This window comes from Dermacentor silvarum, chromosome 6 (assembly GCF_013339745.2).
Source record: "Dermacentor silvarum isolate Dsil-2018 chromosome 6, BIME_Dsil_1.4, whole genome shotgun sequence".
NCBI lineage: Eukaryota > Metazoa > Arthropoda > Arachnida > Ixodida > Ixodidae > Dermacentor > Dermacentor silvarum.
In genome coordinates this window covers 187,319,256-187,338,736 of record NC_051159.1, presented here as the reverse complement: position 1 = coordinate 187,338,736, position 19,481 = coordinate 187,319,256, and the positions used below count along the sequence as shown (strand labels likewise).

Here is a 19,481-nt window from a genome sequence, read left to right as displayed (position 1 = left end):
GAGGGAAAACATCATTTGCTCTCAGCGGGAGATGAGACCTTACGATAGCAGATTTTCTCATTTATTTGTTGCTGCCAGGGCGGAGAGTCAGAAACAAGCCCAAATTCTGACCGAAGCGGGCGGTCTGGGCTGTATAGGCACCGCCATGTTGTTGCGCAAGCACGGTTAAGGTGGCTATTGCGGTTATCGATGGTAACCGCCACAGTCATTCGTGGCATATGACCTGCTTTCGCAAAGGGCCTAACATATTACGTATCGCTCTAATGTATCATGTGTCAATCAAAATTGAAACTCTCTAATCCGGCCAATAATCAGACAGCTGCGCCGGGAACTATGTTCTGCTGCGCAAGGATATTGCCCGTGTAAACCTCCTAATTTCGGCAGTGCTGCAAGATACTTGAGAGAATGACTGCACCTCTGCCGGCGTCGTCGGCTGCAGCTGTGGGATCCTGCGTCCTACTGATCCCACCGCTTACGTCACCATTACGTGACCATTGGCAGTCAGGAAGAAATGGCTTTCTTCCCGACTGCCAATAACTGGCCAATGCGCCATGTACTCGAATCTCTCTAACAGCGAGACTCGCTAAGCGCTTAGCGAGTGGGCGAAAATTCGAACAGACTCTACCGGCAAAGCCCGGCAAGCTGCACGGTGGGGCAATTCTCATTCCCAATGGCTATAGCTTGGTGGCCGGCGCTACGCACTTTATTGCACGGAAAATACCATGAAGGAGGTTGCCGCCGCAAGAAAGAATGTTTAGCGCCTGAACCATGGCCTGCTCGGCGTCTCGAATCCTTACGCTTCTAGGGTGACCCATTCTTTTCTCTGGCCGCTCTAGTTCTTTAGGTATTTTCGCACAACAGAAAAATTGGAGGGCATTTAAGCTTCGCCTTTAAGAGTAGAACGCGATAGCGTTATCGGGTCCTGTTCGCATCGCATCGTTCGCATACGGCAAGTAGGCTTCATTCACTGCAACACTGAACGTGGGAAAGCCAGCTTACAAAGACCAAGCTTACACCAAACCCCTTAAAGTCGGCTTCACTTTTAAACAGGAATGCATTGCTGGAAAGACGTTTTTCCAGGGGCAATATAAGTGGTCTTATATTAAAATGTGAAGGCCCTAGCACCTTTTTATATTTTTTTATTAATTGTTTGCTATTGCCCCGACGCGCGCAGGTCTGGTAGAAATGCTGGAAAAGGGATTTGTGTTTGAGTTTCCTCATAGCAGAATTAGGTTTTCTCGTATATTCAAATTACAATCCGACACCGTATCCGACGCCGAATGGTAAAGTCGTACTTCACCATTTTTATGACGGATTTCACTGCGAGAAATGAAAGTTTTGTTCACCAAAACCTTGGACCACGTGGAGGGCCTGCGCGGTCAGGGTGGTTGGGGATGATTTTCTCCGCCACCCGCATTGCATGCCGACGCCGGTTGCTGACGCCGGACTTTCTGCGACACGGGGCCCTTAACACTATCGCGTTAAAAGTGTTACGAAACGAAAGGGAACACATCAACTGCAGTGGTTAGAACTGTCGTGGGCCATATAAAATTACCCTGCGTACTATATGTCGCTGGAGAGCGTTGTTTCCCAGGCAGACTGCGAAGAGTGGCTTTACTAATTCAGCCCGCGTTTTGAGTCCCACTACGCCAAGCATGTCATTACGGAAACAAAGGGAAACCCGGCAGCGTTGCAAACGACGTCGAAATCCAGAAAGAACCCCCCCCCCCCCCCCCCCCCACACACACACACACACCCCGGGAGGAGCAACGTAAGTATACCTTCGCACACATCCGCTTTTTTGGCATCTCACGCCGCTTTACATAGCTGAGAAACGCTGGTGTAGGCTGCTGTAGACGGATTTCTCGTTATCGGCCTGGCTTTTCTGCGCACACGAAATATGCAAGCGGTCGCGCCACTCTCATAATCGGCGGGTGCGACATAAGCACCCGCTTCTATAATGGTCCTAACTCACGCCGGTGCTGCTACGCTTAGCTGTGAGCAATAGATGCTAATCGGGAAGATGGAGCGAGAGAAAAGAATAAGAGTGCAGCTATTAAAAATAACCTTAATACCGGTTTTTGTTAGCTTTCGCGGCGTTTAAAGCAGCACCCCGCGAGGACTCCTTGCCCTCCACCTGCATACTCGCAATTGAGTCCCCCCGCCAAAAAATGCTGATATCCTAGAGCGATTATTCCTTCGCAAATGACGCACATGCCTAGATGTCGTCCATCTGGACAACCAGGCCACTTCGCCACATTCGGAAGCTGATGATGGTGAGCAGGCAGAACAACGACGTGGTCGTCGTTTTTATTTTTTTGAGTCGCCGAAAACGCCCGTGCTGTGACCTAGCAATCTCGAAGTACGAGCAACTACTGCAACGCAGAAAAGAAAGAAAGAAAGAGAGTCCACAGTAATTTCCTGCTGTGCCGTGTGTTAATGTTCCCCTGTTGGAGCTGTCATTATGTAATAAACGCTGCCAGCCCCGTGAAGCAGCAATTCGAGGCGTCGACTTCCGACGGCGGACGAACGCCGTGCGAAAAAGCTGAATGCGCAATGAGTGGAACGGAAAAACCATTTGCGAGCCAGCATCGCTGGCACGCTAATGCCTTTTCACGTCCTCCCGCTGCCAAGTGCGGTGAACAGCGTGGCCTGCTGTCTGCTGTTCGCTTTTCGGTTGAAAAGCAACAGTTACTGCTTACTTGTCTACGCCTAAGTGGTGACGCTCAAGCTGCTCCTCAACTTGGGCTGACATTTGTCACTTTGCGAAACTGAATTATTTTGTCCGTCTCGGGAAACGGACAAGTCAATCACCGACATCATGCACCTTGTTATTATAATTGACCTGGTCTAATTTTGTGATGCGCTCTTGTTATTTTACTTCGTAGCGGCTGAGAACGGATGGGAGAAAGGGATGAGCCGTTGTGTTTTCGAGCCAAGCTCGAGGGCAAATGCGGAGAGCATTCAGCGCAGGAGCAGCGATATTGAAAGGTGCCTTCGACACCTACGTGGCGCTGCTGTCAAAGGGTTTTAAAACCTCAGGTCGCCTCCTCCTAAAGGGCTTTAGTTTCTTCCTCGACTCTAGCGCTCGATTTCTTCCCTGTCGGTAGCGTTCGACTTCGCGTGGGTGTGCGTTTATACACTACTCCACTGCCAGATCGCGTTCGTGCTGTACGTGTAAGGTGGTATTAGGGATGGCTGCAGCTTTGGTGGCGTCGAAAAGTAACACTGCGTCTAACACATATGGGCTGACACCACCGGTGAAAAATCTACCATTCCCTTGGAAATGGTACGAGAAAAGAAATTCGTCGGTCCTTCCCCTACCGGGAACATGGGGGCGGGGGGGGGGGGGGGAGGGAACTGTGGTTAGTTCTTGATGAGTGTAAAAACGGATCAAATAAGTAAGGTGACCGTGGAATTCTGAAGTGGCTATGGTACAAAAGTTAGATGAATTTCAGCTTGGAAACTATTCTTCGTTGTGCAAGTAGGTCTGAATTTGCTTTCGATAATAGTACAGGGACACTGGATTGCCTTGAATAATCCGAATATATGAATCTGACTGCTAGTTTTTGTATGCGCTCTACTTTATCAATTAGGCGTTTGGATAAGGGCTCCAGATGAAATCAGCATATTCTGATGATGGTCGAAGAAGTGTTTTGTAGGCATTTAATATGACATAGGGCGGAGTATATATATATATATATATATATATATATATATATATATATATATATATATATAGTTCAAAAAATAGAAGCACGTAGGAAAAACATAACAAGACTTTGCTGACGTTTCGGCCGGGGTCCGGCCTTCATCAAGAGTGTGTGTACAAGCATACAGAGCTCAATTTATACCTTTTTGCCGTAAGGGTGAAAAGAGTCAAGAAGAAAATACATAGTGAAAAAAAGAGAAAATACAAAGTAAAAAAGAATACAACGTACACGTAAATGGAAACTTGCGCGTGTACAGAGTGGAATTATTTAAAAAAAGTGAATACAACAAGGCTGTGAAAACAACCTCCTAAATCGTGAGTAGCCCATGACCACAGGCGTGCACAGATTTCGTGTCGTCATAGATGTCAACACGTACAATGACTCGTGTCAAAGTCATCAAAACGATGGGCACGTACAGTGGTGCTATACAGGGGTACAAAGTTGGGCGTGCATGGAGTGGGATTGTTGAAAACGTATTAACAAAAAGCATGCGGGCGTCACTGACAGGATTTGGTGGCGTCGTGAGTGTCTACACATCTAATGGCACATGTCAAGGTACATCAAAAACGACGGGCGTGTACAGTGGTGCTATACAGGGGTGCAAAGTTGAGCGTGCATGGAGTGGGATTGTTGAAAACGTATTAACACAAAGCATGCGGGCGTCACTGACGGGATTTAGTGGCGTCGTGAGTGTCGACACATCTCATGTCAAGGTACATCAAAAACGACGGGCATGTACAGAGGTGCTATAAAGGGGTACAAAGCTGCGTGTACATACAGTGGCATTGTGAAAAACATATTAACAAAAGGGATGCGAGCGGTCGCTGCTGCCAGGAGAGTATTTGACCACAAAGACTACACCCTCACCTGGCCTACAGGACTCCTGACTGTGACCTCCACTAACCTCCGAGTTGAACGAACTGCGATCAATTGCATTCTTTGCACACGTGGTATTCTTTGTGTTTGTAGGCAGGCGTATTTTATACAAATTATATGCGTGTGTGAAAAAGTGAAATAAAATATAAAATAAATGAAAGATTTAATGACAAGATTAAGTAATAAACAACAATATAATTTCGAAATAATGCTGCGGAAATATGCGTATCCTTACATAAGCATGTCATATAATATGTGTTATAGAACTGTCACGAAGTGCATGTTCATATGTATAACTATACATATACGCACCTATATATATATATATATATATATATATATATATATATATATATATATATAATTCAAGGAACAGGAGAACGGAGTAAAAATATACAATAACACGACTTTACTGACGTTTCAGCCGCACAGTCAAATGTCAAAGAAGAATGACAGCTGGAAATGCAGGCGCACACCGTTTTGACCTCAAAGAAACCAAAAGTGATATGGTTAAAAGTTTATGTGCAATGATAAGGGGCCACGAAACTTGCAAGGTGTAAAAACGCGGATAAAACACTAAACGGGTAAAAAAAAAAAAAAAAAACAGTTTGCCAGCACTTTCATTGATTCCACAAGTAACCGCTTTAAATTTATGAATTAGATAGGATTCTCGAAGCTCTCTTTCGTGGTGGGAATGAAAACCAGATTGAAGGATTGTTGCGGTGATTTTATCAAGTGAGTGGCCTGGAATGAGCACGTGCTTTGATAGTGGAAGATGAGGGAAAGTAGCTGCGTGGCACTTATGGTTGTTAAAGCGATACCGGAACGGCGTTTCAGTTTGTCCAACGTACTGTAATTTGCAAACAGAACATTCGAGCAAATAGATGCAGTTGTTAGTGTCACACGTAAAATTACCTTTAATTTTCATGTGGAAATCGGAGGCAGTGCTTTTGGCAGTACATGATGTCGTCATGTGTGCACAAACTTTGCACCGTGTCTTCTTGCAAGGTTGGCAACCCGCAGTCTCAGGAATCCTCCTTTTAGATGACGTTAAGATGTCATGCAGATTTCTAGACCGTCTGAAGACTACCAGTGGGGGTTCTGGAAAGATAACTTTAAGGTGATCACTCTGTGCTAGTATGTTGAAATGTTTTTTTTAAGGATTGACGAGACATTTGGAACCGATGCTGAGTGAGTTAGAACGAGGGCACTTTGTGTCTGAATGGGCGATTGTTTTTTTGCACGGAACAAATCCTTCCGATTTAGCGCATCGGCCCTTTTAACGGCATCATCCACAATATGACGTGGGTATTCCTGCTGAATTAAAGCCTCGCGAAGTTGTTCACAGTTTTCATAGAAGTCCGACTGTTCCGAGTAAAGTTTTTTAAAACGGAGCGCCTGACTATATGGTACACTGGTCTTCCAGTGTTTTACGTGAGAACTTTTAAAGTGAAGATAACGATGCCTGTCCGTTGGTTTTCTGTAAAGTTTAGTGGTTAGTTTGTTGTTATCTCCGGTTGGCTACCCTGTACCGGGGGAGGGGTAATGGGATGTGAAAGGAGAGAGAGAGAAAAATAAGTGAAAATAAAGAATAAACAAAAAAGGAAGGAAAGAAAAGAAAATCACACACGCACACAAAACAGAACTGTTTCTGTGGGCACTGTCATGAAGTCCGCGAAGGCGTTCTCGTGTTGCATAGTGTGAACGTTCCGTGTGGCAGTATTATACGCGTATGTCGCAGATGAAAGAACCACATCCCAGTTTGTTTGATCAGATGCAACAAGTGTCGCAAGCATGTCGCCCAGTGTCCGAATAAACCGCTCAGTCAGACCGTTCGTCTGAGGGTGGTAGGCAGTACACATCCGATGCACAATATTGCACTGGTGGAGAAGTGCTCGAAAAACATCGGAGAGAAATACGCGGACATGGTCACTGAGGAGTTCGCGAGGAGGACCGTGTCGAAGCACAAAACGATTGAGGATGAACGAGGCCACGTCCTGTGGTGTCGCCGTGGGAAGAGCAGCAGCGGTTTCGGCGTATCGTGTAAGGTGGTCGACAGCAACGATAGCCCATCGGTTGTCCGCCGTGGTCAGAGGCAAAGGTTCATAAATGTCCATTCCAACGCGGTCAAATGGGCGGTTTGGGCACGGAAGGGGCTGTAATGAACCTGCGGCAAGATACGGTGGTTTTCTTCATCGCTGACACTCGTGGCAGCCGCGAATGAACTTGTGGACAAAGCGAAACATTCCGCGCCAAGTATACCTTTTCCGTAAGCGTTCATAACTCTTGAAGACACCGGCGTGAGCACATTGCGGGTCGGAGTGAAAGGACGCGCAGATTGTAGAGCGCAGCGTTCGGGGAATAACGAGGAGCCACTTCCTACCATCTGGCGAATAGTTGCGCCGGTACAAGAGGCCATCTCGAATGCTGAAGTACGAAGCTTGGCGTCGCAGTGTCCGAGTGGTCGAAGGGTGGGTGCTTCGGATAAAACGCCAAGAAGCGAAGCTATCCATGGATGGTGGCGCTGTGCAGAGGAGACGGTGTCGGCGTCAAGAGCTGACAATGGGTGGTCGATAGTGGGGAATGACGCAGTTTCGGTGGATGGTGGTGACCGCGACAGTGCATCAGCATCGGCATGCTTGCGTCCGGAACGATATATAACGCGGAAGTCATACTCTTGAAGTCGAAGAGCCCAGCTGGGAAGGCGACCTGACGGATCCTTCAGCGATGACAAGTAACATAATACATGATGGTCTTCAGTGAGACAAGTAACACGCATGATGAAGATTTGCGTGCTCATACGATCGAATGAGAGAGCACGCAAATCTTTTAAAGAAGGATACCACCGTGCATTTCTCTGCGCATTGCAGGTCTTGTCCCGGCTGTGAACCGTGTTTTTTAATGTCAGAATCCTAGGCAAAAGCAAGAACAAAACCGCTCGTGAACTGTTAGAGGCCTACCACATCCAAATCAATGGTCTAGCCTGCGTTAGTCAAACGACTGTGAAACTTTTTGATTAGGAAATGAGATTGCTAAGCATATAATGTGACTACACTGCCTTCAGCTGACTGGCGCCCTTTGTGTGTTTTATGCGTTTGCGCATGCGTATGTTTGTGTATATATAGCAAGCCCTGCTTCGGAATAAACAGTTGTGAGTGTAGCGCTCGTCTTTCCTTTCCTCTCGTCTCTCGTTGTTGTCTTTTACTTCGAGTTTTGCTCTACTGAGTATCAAAACACCCGTGTACTTAGATTTAGGTGCACGTTAAAGAACCCCAGGTGGTCCAAATTTCCAGAGTCCCCCACTACGACGTGCCTCATAATCAGAACTGGTTTTGGCACGTGAAACCCCATAATTTAATTTTTTTACTAAGTATCATGTTCAGAGAGCGCTTGTTCCATTCGAAATGGAGAGGGTTGAATAAGGCAGAAGTGGCTTCCGACTTGGAAGGAGGCTTGATGGTTCAAAGAATGCAGCTTCATTACATATGCTGTTGCAGAACACGGGGAGCAAAACAGCTGCTGTCGGCGGAATTTCTGTGTCTTCTGTTACGACTAGTTAGTGTGCGGCTTGATCAGCAGTGGTTGTAGGGCTGGTCACACAACGGAAGAGCTTAAGTTCAGATCTGGCACAATCGATAACGGCGTAATTACGCGATAGAAAGTCCCAGAATATTTGGTGTCGTGCGAGCAGGATGAAATGACGATAAACTCAACAATGTAGTGTTCTTTAGCGATGATAAGTCGGGCAGTGCTGGCGCCTATAGGCCGAACAGGGTCTTCATTCGCTGTACGTAAGGGCATCATCTCAAGAGGCGTGGTCACTTTTCGAAGCTTGCGGCAAAGTTTGGCATCTATAAGAGAAACGGCAGCACCGGTATCGACAAGAGCATATGCATGGGTGCCTTCTACAAAACTTGGACAATATTCGACGGCAAAGCTCGAGGACTTGAGCATTTCGACAGCGCAGTTCTTGCCTCATGAAATGCGGGGGCTAGTTTCCCTCATTTTCAGGATCTGGTCGACTACACATGGGCGACAAGGAGGGGCGACGGGGTGAAGGTGAGCGACGAGACATGGGTTGTGGATAGTCACGTGAAGACGTTCTTGTTTGGGAATCCGGACATTCATAAAGAGAGCGGGGACGATCCATGTAGTTGTGTGAATCGGCGTCTGTGTATCCTGGCGCGCGACGACGGCAGTGTCGGGCGATATGACCAGCGCCGCATGCAAAACAGATCCGCCGGTTGTCGCGCGTTCGCGAGGGATTTGAAGCGATGGGAGCAGCCCATGTGACGGACGGCTGAGTCGGGGCTGTGGCATGCGAAAAACCATGGAACGGCAAGGGATGTTGTAGCTGCTGCCGCTTTACTGCCTCAGCGTAACTGAGAGGCGCGGCGACAGGGTGCTGCCGAATGGGCACCGGCATGGTCTTGGAAATCTGTTCTTGAATGACGTGTCGGAGCACGGGAGCCAACGAAACAGGTTGCTGCAGTTGCTGCTGCTGCTCCTGACGCTGAGCAAACGGCCGGAGAGACAACTGACGAGCCACCTCCTCACGCACAAAGTCGTTCATTTGTGCGAGAGGGTATGAGTGGTCAGGCATGACGTCCAGTGCAGCGAGTGGACGTCGGACGAGAGCCCGTTGCCTCCTCAATTCGTCATAGCTGTGGCACAGGGTTACCACTTCAGACACAGTGCCAGGAGGCGTCGCAAGAAGCATTTGAAAGACACCGTCGTCGACACCCTCAATAATAGTCTGTATTTTGGCAGTTTCCCCTCATAGAGGCACCGACGCGCCTGCAGAGATCGACTATGTCCTCGATTTAGGCGGTAGAAGTTTCATTTGGTTCTTGTGCCCATGTGCGCAGCCGTTGTTCGGCGCGTAACTTCCGTACGGCAGGGCGACCGAAAACGGCGGATATTGCCTCCTTGAAAGCGCACCAGTTCTCAAATTCAGATTCGTGAATCGTACACCACAGCTTCGCCACGCTAGTCAGGTGAACGTTCACGGTACTCAATTTAGCAGCGTAATCCCCCTTGTTGGGTCCACTAACTTTTTCGTAGGACGACAGCCAGTCCTTGACGTCCTGGTCATCCGTGTCCGAAAATACCGGGGGGTCTCGCTGGCGAACCGGGCCGGGGAAAACGGCGGCCGCGAGAAGTGGCGTCTGTTGGGCAGCGTGAGCTTGCATGGTCGAGTGCAACGTGCGGGATCGGAGTTCCAGGGTGCCGGCGACGTGCGTACCCAGCACGATACACCAAATGTAAATATGTTTATTGGGCGAGTCTAACAAACAGGCGGTAGCTCGGAAAAGTACGCAGGGAGAACAAGATGGTGGTGTTCGAACGCCGATCTCGTGCCTTCTGCTCGTGATGATGATCGCTGAGCCCGGAATGTCATTGTCTTCATTCCTTCATTATACACGCAAGACTTAGTGCCAGTGCGGGGTTCAGTCACCACAAATTGTGTATTCCCAGCAGGGAGGATGGCCCGTTCACCAAGATGTAGTAACCGGACGTCCCTATTGAACCCACGCGACACGGAGACCATCGGCACCGGGGGCCACGACGACGTCGAAGATAGTTTGCCGTCGTATGAGCACGTCATCAGTTGGGACGTTACGCTTATCCTCATTTAAATACCAACTTAAGAATTATTGGCTGTCTGATTAACTTTGTATAATGCTATTTTGCTAATTTGCAGCTCTGTAATCAGCTATGATTGTGTATGTTTCCTCTTTGGATTTTTATGTGTGTCCTCACGCAGTTTCTTCCTTATTTCTTGCTTATTCCATTTTTTGTTACCCTGCTCTGTATTCCGCTTTATTTTTTATATAACAATTAATCAAGGGTCCCTGTGCAGTCTCCGACTTTGGGACCCTTGTCTGTATATCATTTCTTGTAACAAATTGCATGAACGAATAATAAACTGAAACTGAAACCTTGTTTTCACCACTGGGCCACATCTACGCCATGTTTTGATAGACATTAGGCCAGCTGACTGCCTGCTATGTCTGCAAAAAAAAAAAAAAAGATACGAGAACTGTTCACAAGACCTACTCGACAACAACTATATAGCAGATAGTAAAGACCTCTATCCTCGAGCCCACACATCCGTACCCCTCACTGGTCAATCGATACATTCACAAGGAAATTTATTAGCTTGAAGGTCGCATAGAGCAACACACGGGCTACGACGGGCTCCGAATCAAGTTCTACTACGCGGTTTCTTATAACGTACACGCAAATCTATGCGCACTATCGTTTTATTGCGATAGCAATTATATGGACACTCAAAAGCAGATTTCTGCCGTCGGCGTCGCCGTCGCCGTCGCCGTGAGGTTCCGTATGACGTCAATGGAGATGAAATCGTCGCCGCGCGCCGAACGCTGTATGTGCGAGTGAAAGGGCGCGAGGGACGCGCGCTTTCACGGGGAGTGAACGCACGGCGGAGAACAAACGCGAGTTCTGCGCTGTGCTCCCTTAAGGGCTGCAGAAGTAGGCATCTCTTTCCTCCTCTACAATCACCATATATGTAGAGCAAACGTGCCTTCTTCCGACGCGCGACAGGCCGTGGGGGAGGGGGGGGGGGAGGGAAGAGAGGCGACGTTTAGCTGCGGCACCAAGTGCTTATTTATATCAGAGGCTCCGGCAACAGTCACCAACGCCGCACGCATTTTGAGCGAACGCGGGCAAAACGCCGACGGCGTCGACAACAGTTCTGCGTGTTGCCGGTGCTGCTGCATGTCCAAGTTTATACAGCTGATAAAGCTGCTATCATTACTCCGTATAGCTCTCTTCAAATTTGCTATCGCAATTGATGCTTCGCCTTTCAGGTGAAACTGCGACAATTTGCCATAGAGTTTCTCACTATTACACCTAGAGGGTAATCTGGCGCCACCGTCTATGCGAGTTTCTCAAAGGGCGCTGTGCCGTCATGGGAATGACGGGATATGTATCTGCGAGGCTTGTGTTGGCTGGTGTTGTATGAGGCTCCGTCCAACACGTGGATATGGCTACACAAATACTGCATTCTTAAAATAAAATCTACATACAAAGCTTTAATTTACCCATATTACATCTCTCAATAAAGCTTACTTACCTTCAATGCAGAATCAACCGAAGAAAATCAAGAACCGACGACAAGTTGCTCCAAACCGAGCGAGAATCTTGTCGTCTGTCCTCCAACTTTAGCGGCCAGCTGAAACTTTTTACGTTTCATATAATTGTATGTCCAATAATAAGTCCTCAAAATTAAACCAAACATGTTTTTGTGTAATAGTAAAGCGAAAACAGCTTTTTACGTGATGTTTCAGCAGGAAATTAATCATTAGGAAGGGAACAAACAGGCTAGAACGGGACGAAGTGAGTAAACAGACAAGGCGCTGACAACTCTACTCACTTCGTCCCGTCCTAGCGCTGTTTGTTCCCTTCCTAATGATGTACCAACCAGCCGAGACCAGCACCCTCCTTAAATGAATCATCATGACAGACGGAACGCTGCTAGGCAGGCGCGTCTTCAAGGCGTTCTGGCTCTCCAAGAACGATGCCAATCCGAAGTCACAATATACTGGCATTCCCAAGCACACCACAGCGCAGCAGCGCCAGATTTCGCTCTAGTTAATATAGTGAGAAACTCTATGGTTTTTGGCTTTCACGCAGAGCGACATACAACTGACGTGGAAGGGAATCAAAGAATCAAACGTGCGACCTCGTGTTCAGCAGCAGAACGGCGCCATTGGCGGTCGGATAACTTCGCCGTTCGCACGAGAGAAGCGTGGGGAAGGACGAAAGGAGAGGCGTGGCGGTGCCCGGGTCAGAAAAAAAAAGCATCTCCGTGAAAATACGTGATCCCGAGCTGATGCTGAATAATATATATATATATATATATATATATATATATATATATATATATAGGTTGGGTGATGAAGTCTGGAAATTCGCAGGCGCAAGTTGGAATCAGCTAGCGCAAGACAGGGCTAATTGGAGATCGCAGGGAGAGGCCTTCGCCTTGCACTCGACTTAAATATATATATACACATTAATGCGAGACCATTACATACCATCCGTCGTAGTCGGCGTGAACGAAATATGGTACAAAAGAGGGCCGACGGCGCAAACAATAAACACACTTCAAAACATGCTCGGATTGACGTCAAATTTCTAAGGGAGGTTCCTGTAAACAAAGTAAATTAATGCCTCGGAAAAGAACACTTGGTAAATTTAGGTCTGCGTGGGAATCGACTGCGGGTGTGAGACGAGCACGCTTCCTCGACGCCACGGCGGCTCCACGGTTCTGGTTCACGAAAGGTGCGTCTAGTCATTGCCGACGTCACGTTGCAGCTATCTGGCTGACTAAACCTGTGGCCTAGTCCATGTGTCGTTGGGCACGTGACGGCGCAGCCAATGGGGATGTGGCGGGGCCACGTCATGAGTCTATAAAATGAGTGTATAAAATAAAAAAGTCGCAGTTTCGCCCGAAAGACGAAAGAGCAATTGCGATAGCAACTTAATAGACAGCTATACGGACTAAGGATAGTAGCTTTATCGGCCGTATAAAGTTGGATACATTGGCTAACTGAATTAACAAAGCATGGTGTCAGCGCGCACAAGCAAACTTGAAACATCACACTGAATGACCGCTGCCAAAAAGCTGGCGTGAACAAGCAAGCCGTCAGCACCGGCCCCGTGCGCTGGTGACCGACCGGCACTTGTTGTTGGTTGTATCTGATACGCTTGAGATGCGCCTGGCTGAACGGCGCTTCTTCTTCGTTACAACACACATATATCCTATGGCGGTATTTGAACCTTCAGCGCGCCGATGCTCTTTTACCCACTGTTTATTTTTTTGGAGCTCGCGTGTGGAGGCCACGCAGCATGACATCTTTCTTCCTCTTGACAGTGAGGAGCTCGGCAACTTGCCTCCCGTCTGTTGTTTTTTTCGTTGTGTTAAGAGTACGTTTCTGAGAGGAATGTTACAACTTCGCTTATGCAACTACCTTTCAGAAATAGTTGTTTCAGCACCTGTGAGAGACGGACTTTTTGAAGGAGTTTATTGAGAGTTCTCGCTTTCTGAAGGCTTGCTTTGGTGTCAATTATATTTTTACTGCCTTGCGCAAAGGAATTGCTCCTGCACTGGTGTACACATTGTTTCCCGTTGCTCCTTATCATGCACTTTATTTGGAACGCTATTACCCAGATGTACCTAAAGCGTGTCCGTCGGATGATTGTTTTACCAGGTGCCAGAACATTTTTCTATTTCTAGTGACATTCAGCAACCCTTTCATTCAGAACAGAGCTCAAGAAAAGAGGCTATATTGTATCGTGGTCGACTAATAGTCGTTTGTGTCCGTGTGCTGAAATAATAGATCGCTGATTTGTATACAGCAGGGATAGCATGTTCTCCTGCAACATTCCCCAACATTCCCCGAAAGATTTTGACAACACTACATGCATAATCTGTTTTCTAGCTTTTATAAATACTTGTGACCCACCAGATAAGCTATTCGTGTTACTTATCCTGTGTATTCTTCGTTGTAGCAGAGTGCATGACAGGAACGCTGAAACACCGCGAAGCACTCGGTCGTTATTTCAGGAATCTGCTACCTATATTCACAGTGTGTACGCAGCAGTTCCCAGTGTGTAAACTAACTAGTTAATTAACTGTGGGCTTAAGCCACACTCCTGGCGAAATCCTCGCTAAGTACGTCACGTTCAGCCATTCTGAGGCAGGCTGAAACCTACGCGTTTCACGAATTGTTTGTGACGAGAATACACGCAAAACACCGCCAAGCAAGCGACCACCGGCTTCTCGCCATTCTTTGTGTTGTATGAAAAAGAACCCTCATGGTCGTTGGGCACTGTACTGCCATCTTAACCCGGCTCCTCCGAATACTGGCACATATCACAAGTAGGCAAGTACGCAGATGAGTCCCGACAACTTACTCGTGCTTTGACAACGGAAGATGAAGCTCCCCAGAAGAATCGACACGAAAATGGCTTGCCTACCGGCTTTATAGTTTGATTGTGGATTCAGTCCCACGTCCGTAGTCTTTCATCGAAGCTTCTGGCTTAATATCGCGGGCACTACGGCACTGTAGACCTTACGTCTCCACTAAACTACTTGGGTTAACCTTCATCGCGCGATAAGGGGGAAGGGGGGGGGGGGGCAGCTGAGCGCGCTTCTCCTCGAGTCCGGCCGTGGCTGCGCTGGCTGTGCACGCGGCTGAACCAATACGCGGCCGGCGCACCCTTTCCTAGAGGTAATCAGCGGCGGGTGCAACCCTTGACCGAGCCGAGATAGCCGGTCGCTTTACGGGCGCTATTTTCCCGCGCGCCTAGATCTGGAGGTCGCCCAATTTCAAGTGTTGGACATGCGCTGAAGCGAAAGGCCGCCCGAAGCACTCGCTCCCCAAGGCCGGCGCTCTTCACCACGTCCGCGTCGCCACAGCAAGTGTCCGCGGTCATCAAGTGAAATCTGTTTATAGTAGAGCTCACGGTCGGGCTAGTTGGTTGACATGCATGGTATATTTTAACTGCGCTAACCCACACGGACAAGGACGAGGCAGACAAGACGTGCGCAGACTCGCAACTGAGTGTTTAATGGATGAAAATGACCCGCCGTGGTTGCTCAGTGGCTATGGTGTTGGGCTGCTGAGCACAATCCCGGCCACGGCGGCCGCATTTCGATGGGGGCGAATTGCGAAAACACCCGTGTACTTAGATTTAGGTGCACGTTAAAGAACCCCAGGTGGTCCAAATTTCCGGAGTCCCTCACTACGGCGTGCCTCATAATCAGAACTGGTTTTGGCACGTAAAACCCCATAATTTAATTTTTTAATGGGTGAAAATGGCATATAAACAGAGAAAAATGAATACATCTGATTTGCGATCCAACCATGGATATGTTGACGTCACACAGTAGCATCTAAAAACGCCATCTCGCAATCAGCTAGTGACACCGAAGGTTCGCTTACACACCCAGTGTAGTTTTTATCTATCTATGCATGTAGTGCTGCACTGCCGATCCGGGCAGCATTGCATGTGTAGCGTGCGTTGGAAAATGTAGCCCGACTATTACTAACTGAATGAACAAGCGTGGTGTGAGCGCGCACAAACAAACACGAATAGATCACACTGAATGATTGCAAACAACGGCTGTCAAAACGCTGGCAGCGAGCCCACATGCCGCAGCGGGCGAAGGTACGTGCGGTCTATCGCTTCAACGGAAACTGAGCGGCGAATGCACAGCGCATAAAGGTCAGAGCCGTGCGGAGATAAGAGGCGAGCGACGAGCGCGGTTGTTGGCAGCGTAGAAGTGCGCCCCCCCCCCCCCCCCCCCGCGCTTCCTCTGGCGCTGGCTTCCCGCTTCCTTGCTTGCGCGTGATGATTGAGTGCGTTCGCTCTCCGTGATAGCGCGCGTCCCCGCACGCTTCCGCTCGGGCATATGGCGCGCGGCGTAGATTTTATCCATAGGGAACCTCACGGCGACGGCGACGGCAGAAATCCGGTTGAAGTGTCCATATAATTGCTATCGCAACAATAAACGGCTCGAGTGCGGTACTCACATCGGACCCTCAGGTTGACAGGGTTGCTCTCGCCAATGCCCTCTGCGTTGGCGGCAGTGCAGGTGTAGCGGCCACGTGCTCGGCGGTCCACTTTCTGCAGCACCAGTGATTGGTTGCTGACGATGAGCCCGGCCGACGTGTTGGTGGCCAGGTCGCGGCCTTCGAACCGCCAGCCGATTTCAGTGACCCACGGACTGGCCCGGATGTCGCATTCGAGAAACACGTCGTTGCCCTCCTGGATGTGCTGGTGCCGAAGCTTACTGCCCAGGCGGAGGTTCAGCTGTGGCACGTCTGAGTTTTGGAAGAGAGCGCAATGTAATAAATAAATAAATAAATAAATAAATAAATAAATAAATAAATAAATAAATAAATAAATAAATAAATAAATAAATAAATAAATAAATAAATAAATAAATAAATGTACACCCAATTGCAATAGCGAAAAAGTCCTTACCGGAAGCAGTCAGCCACACGGAACTTACAACTAAACAAAAGTTGCATGAATTTGGCCCCTTGCAATCATTTACTGTCAATTCAGTTTATTGTGAATAAAGATTCAAGCAGAATCTATCATTTGGGGATGTTTATCGTCGTTATAGTACGATTAGAATTCAAGTGGTGGTGAACATTTAATTTGGTGGTGGGAGATTAATTATTGGGAGGATTGGTAAAGATTCGTTAATGTTATGTAATTATGAAACTCGTGTAAATTGCGAGAATAGTGAGAGATGTAAGATTAATATATTATATGTACAAGTGATGAGGACACGTAATTGGTGGTGAAAGAAGATTGCTTATTGTGAGAAGATTTGATATGACATTTTTAAAGAGCCACCGCAAAACGCGTCACCTACGAGCCGTGTACAAACTAAAGATGTGGGCCGATCCAGAAAGTAACGCAGTGTAAAGGCGGGGAATACAAGTGTGGGACAATCCGGAAGGTAGTGTACTATAAAAATGTGGCCCGTTCCCGCAAGTATTTGCAGTCTATGAACGTTGCCGAATCCCGAGGAAAGTGCAGTTAAAAACTTTAAGCAGTGCGACACTACTCCAACTGCTCTCGTGCGAGCGGCGACGCCGATGAAGTGCCGCGCGCAGTGAATCCGCCCCGTTCTCACCCTCAACTCACCTCCAACTAGCCCACCCATCCATGCTTGTGAACTTCGTTCAGGAAGACATTGCCTTTGATGACGGGAAATAGAGCTGAATTTCCTACGGTTACTCTGTATATACTTTTTGTGCATTCGCGTCTTTTGCTGCTTCCTGGTGCAAGACGCATTTATACCGGCTGAGAAACAATTTGACATTAGGAGCGGATCGTGTTGGAGAGCGAGAAGGGCAGCATCAGTAGAAGTTTTAAGGTAGACTATGCAATCAGCAGAGAATAAATGCGTGCCTATAGTGTTATAGCAGATGGAAGGTCACTGATGCAGTTGTGGAATAATGTAAAGGGCCTAAAACACTACATTGTGGAACGCCAAATAGCAGTGAACATCAGGTATTAAAGAGCCTTAGCTTGTCTGTAAATGTATGCAATTACTACGTAGTGCCGGGTGACCGGTTACGGGAACTGCATCAACAACGCTGGTAGCAAGCTCTTGTGACGTTTTGTTCAACCATTTAGTGTTAAGCACGTTTTCATGTTTCATGTTGTTTTCGTAGACGAAAACGTTTCATGTCAACGATTACGTCGCTGTCAAAATAAGAAAAACTGTGGAATGACAGATTTTTAAATACAAGCTCTGCGCGGCAAAAGCTGCAATGAGGAATTTCCGAAGCAGTAATTATTTTTGAAGCAGACTTAATTACAAAAGAACGTGAAAAAGGCAGTCATCACTATGAGAAGTAATGAGCATTGAAGCTAGCTGCAGGAGAACGAAGCTTCTGGAGCCACTGACGGCAAAGCTTTACGTCTTGGAAATGAACGGACCCGCTGTCCGTAGATTAACACGTCGCGGGAAGAAAAGAAGCTTTGCTCCTGAGAGGAGACGAGAGATGCGCATGTAAGACGGCGATACTCGGCACGGGCCGACACATTATTATTTATCAGGACCGGAAGGAAATATGAAGCGAGGAGCTCAAGACCTATGCAATGATCTGACGGAGCTTCGTCAGCCGTGTCCAGCGCTGCAGATATCAATTTCGTTGCAGTCGACGGCAGCCCGTATGAATATTTAAAAAGAGGAGGCAAGTGTGCGAGACGGAGGTCGGGGTAACGCACGAGCAGACCCAAAGTTGGCTCGTGCGCTTGACTGACCACTTGCTCAGCGCTTTTGCTTTGGCACTTTACGAGTGTTCCTGGGTTCTGTTGCGCAGTGGCTTCTTCAACAGAATGATTCAGCAAATACAAATGTCTTGTCACCACTAATCAATCAACTCGGACCCTGCGCATCATAATTGACTTTTGGGATAGTCTGCCTGCAGACGCAATCGACCGAGTTCATCACCAGGCGCCTTACAGACCAAGCAATGCCTTCAGATTACTGTCGACTTCTGAGACTACAAAACCAATGAAGAAGTGCTGTCCGCACGTGATAAACTAAAAATAAGTGAAGACTTCTAGCGCGCCCTGCGCCATGTTCCCAAGAACCTTGTCTCATTTGCCAAGAGCCAGCTACAGTAAACGCCACATCTATAGAAAAGCATATAGTATTGATCAAAATCTATACTCTGACACTAGTACTGATGTTTGGGCTAATTGGCACATAGTCATAAGAGATGCATTGGCACGAGAGATACAAGGACATGAAGGCAATCAAAATGTACACCACAAGCGGCAACTCCGAAACGGCACACATACATGTTCAAGTTTATCTAATAGCCTCAAGTTTTCGCCTTTCCTTCATTGCTGATAATCATTTACACCTGGCCTGCTAAGCTTACGACAGGTGCTAACTGAATACCTATTGCAAACACACCCCTTTTTGAAAAGTCAGGTCGGCTTACCGCTAGTGGCGTCTTTACGTGCTCATTTTTGTCGCGCCAACATAGAGCACAGACGTGGGGACACTTACAGTGCACTTCGAGCTTCCAGCCGTCCTCGATGGCGCTGCCGGCGATGAGCGGGTTCTCGGCGCGGCACGACAGCTGCTTGCCCGAGTCTTCGCTCACGGGCACGAAAGTGAGGGCGCTGGTGCCGTTGGCTTGTGTGGCGTTCATTCGCACGCCGGCTTTCCACCACTCGACCACAGCGGGGGGTCTCGAACCCGCCGAGCGGCACCTCAGGGTCACGGGCTTGCCCGACGACAGCGGTCGCTGCTCGCCCTCGATCCACACGGAGAGCGGACGGACTGCGAGAATGACCATTCGCAGCGACAACACAGAC

At 48.1% G+C, this 19,481-nt stretch overlaps 1 protein-coding gene across 2 annotated transcripts in view; it reads right to left on the bottom strand.

Annotated features, from left to right (window-relative positions):
• Nucleotides 1–19,481, bottom strand: part of LOC119457109 (nephrin) — a 423,265-nt gene that overhangs the window by 269,283 nt on the left and 134,501 nt on the right. For both annotated transcript variants that reach the window (XM_049669958.1, XM_049669959.1), the window contains 2 exons: nt 19,171–19,446; nt 16,157–16,447 (listed from right to left, as the gene is read on the bottom strand). In XM_049669958.1, the coding sequence (XP_049525915.1) occupies nt 16,157–16,447; nt 19,171–19,446 (567 nt within the window). The remainder of the gene's footprint in view (nt 1–16,156; nt 16,448–19,170; nt 19,447–19,481) is intronic.